This window comes from Vigna unguiculata, chromosome 5, assembly GCF_037176805.1.
Source record: "Vigna unguiculata cultivar grain cowpea cultivar isolate G323 ecotype 2 chromosome 5, ASM3717680v1, whole genome shotgun sequence".
Classification (NCBI taxonomy): Eukaryota; Viridiplantae; Streptophyta; class Magnoliopsida; order Fabales; family Fabaceae; genus Vigna; species Vigna unguiculata.
The window spans coordinates 50185734-50190648 of NC_140796.1; the positions used below are offsets into that span (position 1 = coordinate 50185734).

At 26.7% G+C, this 4915-nt stretch overlaps 1 protein-coding gene across 1 annotated transcript; it reads left to right on the forward strand.

The window, feature by feature from the left end:
• Positions 1-2170: 2170 nt before the first annotated feature.
• On the forward strand, positions 2171-3213 carry LOC114184755 (dehydration-responsive element-binding protein 1F-like). Its single transcript, XM_085674096.1, has one exon. It carries the CDS (start codon positions 2247-2249, stop codon positions 3057-3059), a length of 813 nt encoding a protein of 270 aa, XP_085530222.1. The 5' UTR covers positions 2171-2246; the 3' UTR covers positions 3060-3213.
• The last annotated feature ends 1702 nt before the right edge of the window (positions 3214-4915 follow it).

Consider the following 4915-nt stretch of genomic DNA (forward strand, 5'->3'; position numbering starts at 1 on the left):
AATTGTTTAATATTTTCACAATTAAGTCTTATTTTCTATTTTTAAAAGGTTATAGAAGACAGAATTGATTAAATTATTTTTTAATTTTATTCCACTCAAAAGTTATCAACCAAAGATTAAATTTTATATATAGCATATTGAAAGAAAATTTTCCTCTCCTTCCAACTATATTAATACCACCTTACATAATTCTTCAGTTTCTCTTTATCAAAACTTCACTGTATTTCTCACTTACATATTATTCAAATAATTACATATCTTCGATCTATCTTGGTTATTTTGAAAGAATATAAAATTTTGAGTTATATATAGATACAAACTATATATAATAAGAAATTCATTAAATAAAAGTTGATTTAAATATATTTTAGAAATTAAGAACTTTCAGTATTTAAATTATGTTTTATTGTTATTAAATAAGATTATTAAATCAATCTTCAAAATTAGCGATCAAAATTTTTTTTTATCTCTCAATTTTAGTTGATCTGAATTCAGAGTCTAGTCTAGTTTGTAATCATTTTAATATTCTTTAAATTTAATATCATTAATTCAATCTCTAAATTAGTGTTAAAAAAGATTACATGTTTAGTTTCAAACTAGGAGAAATTGATTTGCTCACGAACATAAAAAATATTTTATAAAAAAAAAAAACTAGTTTTCTTTTTATTAGTGGAGAAAAAGTAATTTACATCACAAAAATTTAATGTATCACTACTAAAAATTCTCGTATTATATGAAAATTTTCTTGCAAATTTGTTAAAAAAATTTGCAAGAAAAGACTTTTTCCTACTAAATTTTTTAAGAATTTTAATTGACAGGTAATTTCTTCGTGAATAATTATTTCCTACAAAATTATAAAATTCGTAAGTATTTTCTAAAAAGTTTGTTACAAAAATTGTTTTATACAAAATATTTTGCAAAAAAATTAGCAGCAATTTCCTGCAAAATTTTTTTCATAACAAAATTTATAAGTATTTCCTAGAAAATAATTTCAAAACAAAATTGACAGGAAATGTGATGTTTTTTAGTAATGTATGTTATCTAAAATGAAAGATAGGAGTAGATATTTGTAATTGAAAATAATTCTTTTACACGAGAGATCTTAGTATATGAGTAAAATTAAAAATTTATGTTAGATTATGATTTAGTCTGACATATATTTTAAAATTTAGGTTAAGTTATAGGACGTTTGATGTAATTTTTTTTATAAGTCCTATGTGCAACTTCTTTTTTATTTTCTCTTTGAGATTTTGGATTTTTTCTTCCTTCATTTTTGTGAGTGATTTTGCATGAAGAGGTTTATGTCCAATTCGATTTGGTTAGGGTATTTTTCATTGAAGTTAGTAATAAACCTCCAATTTTTGTTTTTGAAGGTAATACATGATTGTTTTAGGATTTCAATCATTGAAATATATTTGTGTTATTTAAATGTTAAAATTTTAAATTATGAATATGCATTTTCTCTAGCTCCCGAAAAGGACATTATATGGACTGGATTAAAAGGATCGATCATTCTAAAATTAGAATTCATTTCTTGTCGAAAATATTCACTTGTAGCATACCATATCTCAATGAATTGGCGTAATTTTTCTAATCCAAGTTGATAGTATAACAATTCGATCATTATATATATATATATATATATATATATATATATATATATATATATATATATATATATATATATATGAGAGTTATTGTACAACCTGATTAGTAAATTTAAGTAGCTTATTTCGAAGCCTTGTTTAAATTAGTTTCTTTAATTAGTTTCTTTATAAAAAAAAAAAAGATGGAAAAGCATAAAGAATGTATCTAGTGAGAAAATTCATCCTAGCCATTCATTAAAACGTTTTACACACACACGCACGCATATTTATATATTACTATTTTTTTTTTATTCTTTTAAATATCTCCTTTTCCATGACAAAAATAAATTCAAACAAACATCTTTATTCCTCCAATCAAATAAAGTACAAAGAAAACATTAGATCAATTATTCAAAACATATAGTGTGAAAATAAATGAAACTAAAGTAGTTTGAGTCTACTCTTTCCTCGATGAAAACGATTGCTCCAGAAATTATTTACAGCACATACGCACATGTCAAATCATTGTACCTCCAACACACTTTCCCTCTTTATAAACCCTTCTCTCCATGAACCCTACCTATGCTCACACACTACCAAAATTCACACTTTTCCTTTTCAATTTCTGTAATTATCACCACCAAAAACTCACAATCTACCATGAATTTTCAGATCGAATACCCTTTTTCATTTCAATCTTCTTCCACCGTTTTCCAATCATCATCACCATGCACACCACCCAATAATAATAATAATAACCCTAACCTACTCTCACATCCTTTAGTTCATGCACAATTTGTAGTTTCGCCCAAAAGAAAAGGTGGGAGAAAGAAGTTCAAGGAAACTCGCCACCCGATTTATAGGGGTGTCCGACAAAGGAAGGGAAAGTGGGTTTGTGAGCTCAGGGAACCCAAGAAGACCACAAGGATTTGGTTAGGGACATACCCTACACCTGAAATGGCAGCTAGGGCACATGATGTGGGTGCCCTAGCAATTAGGGGCGCTTCAGCGATTCTAAACTTTCCAAACTCAGCTTCTCTTCTTCCAATCCTTAATTCATCTTCACCTAAAGATATTCGAGCAGCTGCAGCAGAAGCTGCTGAGAGTTTCCGACCAATCGCGCTTTCTTCCTTTTCCAATCCTCGTAACAGCAAAACTGGTCGCAAAACAAAGTGCAGGAGAGTTAGTAAAAAGGTTTCACCAATGGAGGAAACCACACAGGAAACAGTGTTGGACTCGTCATTGAACATCATGCACAATTTGGATCGTGAAAAATGTGATGTTCTGAACAGTGGCATGGAGAAAAACAATTGTGATTTGTCTTCAACTGTGTTCTTCGATGAAGAGGCATTGTTCAACATGCCTGGTCTGTTGGATAGAATGGCAGAGAGTTTATGTCTTCTTCCATTACCTTCGGTGGATTATTGGGATGATCATGCTTATTTCACAGACTTCAATTTGTGGACTGATTGATCGATTAACCTCTGGGGAATTTGATCAAACACTTTGCAATGTAAGAAGAAAAATATGTAATTTTGATTTGTTGATTCTCCCTTTATGCACATAACTGAAGTTTGATGTTATTCATATACAATCAAGTTGCATCACTCTTCGCCCATTTGCTTTGTATAAATGTAAATGCAATGAGGAGATGAATCCTTTTTCTGTTGGGTGTATGTTGATAGAATTAATTATGGCCACTTGGATTAAACCATGATTAAAACTGGTTAGTAAGTGTGATTGTATTTGGATAAATAATTTTAAAAATTCTTTTAAGGAAAATAAAAACGTTAGATATATTTTTTAATTTATAAATAAAAAGTGCTAATTATTAAACGAAGCATTTGGATGTCTCAACTATTGTAAAAGAAAAAAGCTTATATATATATATATATATATATATATATATATATATATATATATATATATATATATATATATATATATATATATATATATATATATATATAATACACCAAGATATTATCATAAGAACAAGGTTTAACTATCAACCTAAAATTCCATATCGTAATTTTAAAACACGACAAATAGAAGGGTTAGATACTTTGAACTAACATTACTTGATTTTGATTGTTTAGCATGTTTTTTTTTTTTTAATGTGAATTTACTTGGGGTATGTAGTAATATACATAAAGAATTTAAAGAAATGACGTATTGCAAAAGATAAACTCAAACAAACATGAGGCTTGTAGTAATATTTTTTTCACTTCATCGTGTAGGCATGTAGTAATATATTTTTTTCACTTCATTAATAAATAAAAAATAGGTAATGGATATTTTTTACTTCATGTTAATTATCACTTAAAAAAACATATTCATAATATTTTAACTTTTGAAATAGCACTCTTAACTCTTATTAAAACTATAATATGAAATAGGTAATAAAAGTATTTTGATAGAATAAGCATTAACTAGGGGTGAGTTTTGTTCATTTTTTTAATTAAAAATATATTTTACTCAAACACAAAAATTATATGTTAAAGGTGGTTTAGTTAGATCTGTTTAAGGTTTTACTCTGTTATTAGTTTGGCCTGGATAGGTACTTATTGAAAAAAAAATTCTTTTACTGTCAGTTTATGTGATTTACTTCTTTAATGGTTTATGAGATGAGGATGTGCATTGAACTCGGGATGATACTGATGTGCTTCCTAAAAAGGTTGTGAAATTTTTTTACTCATTTTGTATGCAGTGGTGGAACTTGGACAAAAAATTTAAGGGTGCCCATTTAAATTTTTTATACATAATTAACTAATTAAAAAAACTTTTTATGTTTTTATTTAAACCATTTTTATACCGTAATTCATATTTTCCAATTTGTAATCTTTCTAATTGATTGAATTCACATAAAAATGGGTATTCTAATTTCTATTCCAAGATTATTCAACTAATTCATTTTATACAGTGAAAAACATAAAATCCCAACATTTTATAATGTAAGGTTATACTAATTTGAAAAAAGTATAATTAGGATTCATGTCAATCCCATAAAAAAAATTCCTAAAACCAAGTTAGTTTTCATACTAATTTAGGGAAAACTTAATTTAAGAGAAATATCATAACGGGAGAACAATAGATCTAACTTACATAAATCATACTAGGATACTGATTCAGGAGATCTTTTGAGTATGCGTTATTCAATCTCTCTGTTCTTCAATCTTCATTTCTCAATCTGTCTTTGTTTTATTTTTACACTTTATTAATAGTTTATTGTGAAAAAACTTTATGATCAGATATAAAATTTTAATTCATTTATCATTCAAGGTCCATCAAATTAATTTTTTTTAAACATATAAATAATTTAATATATA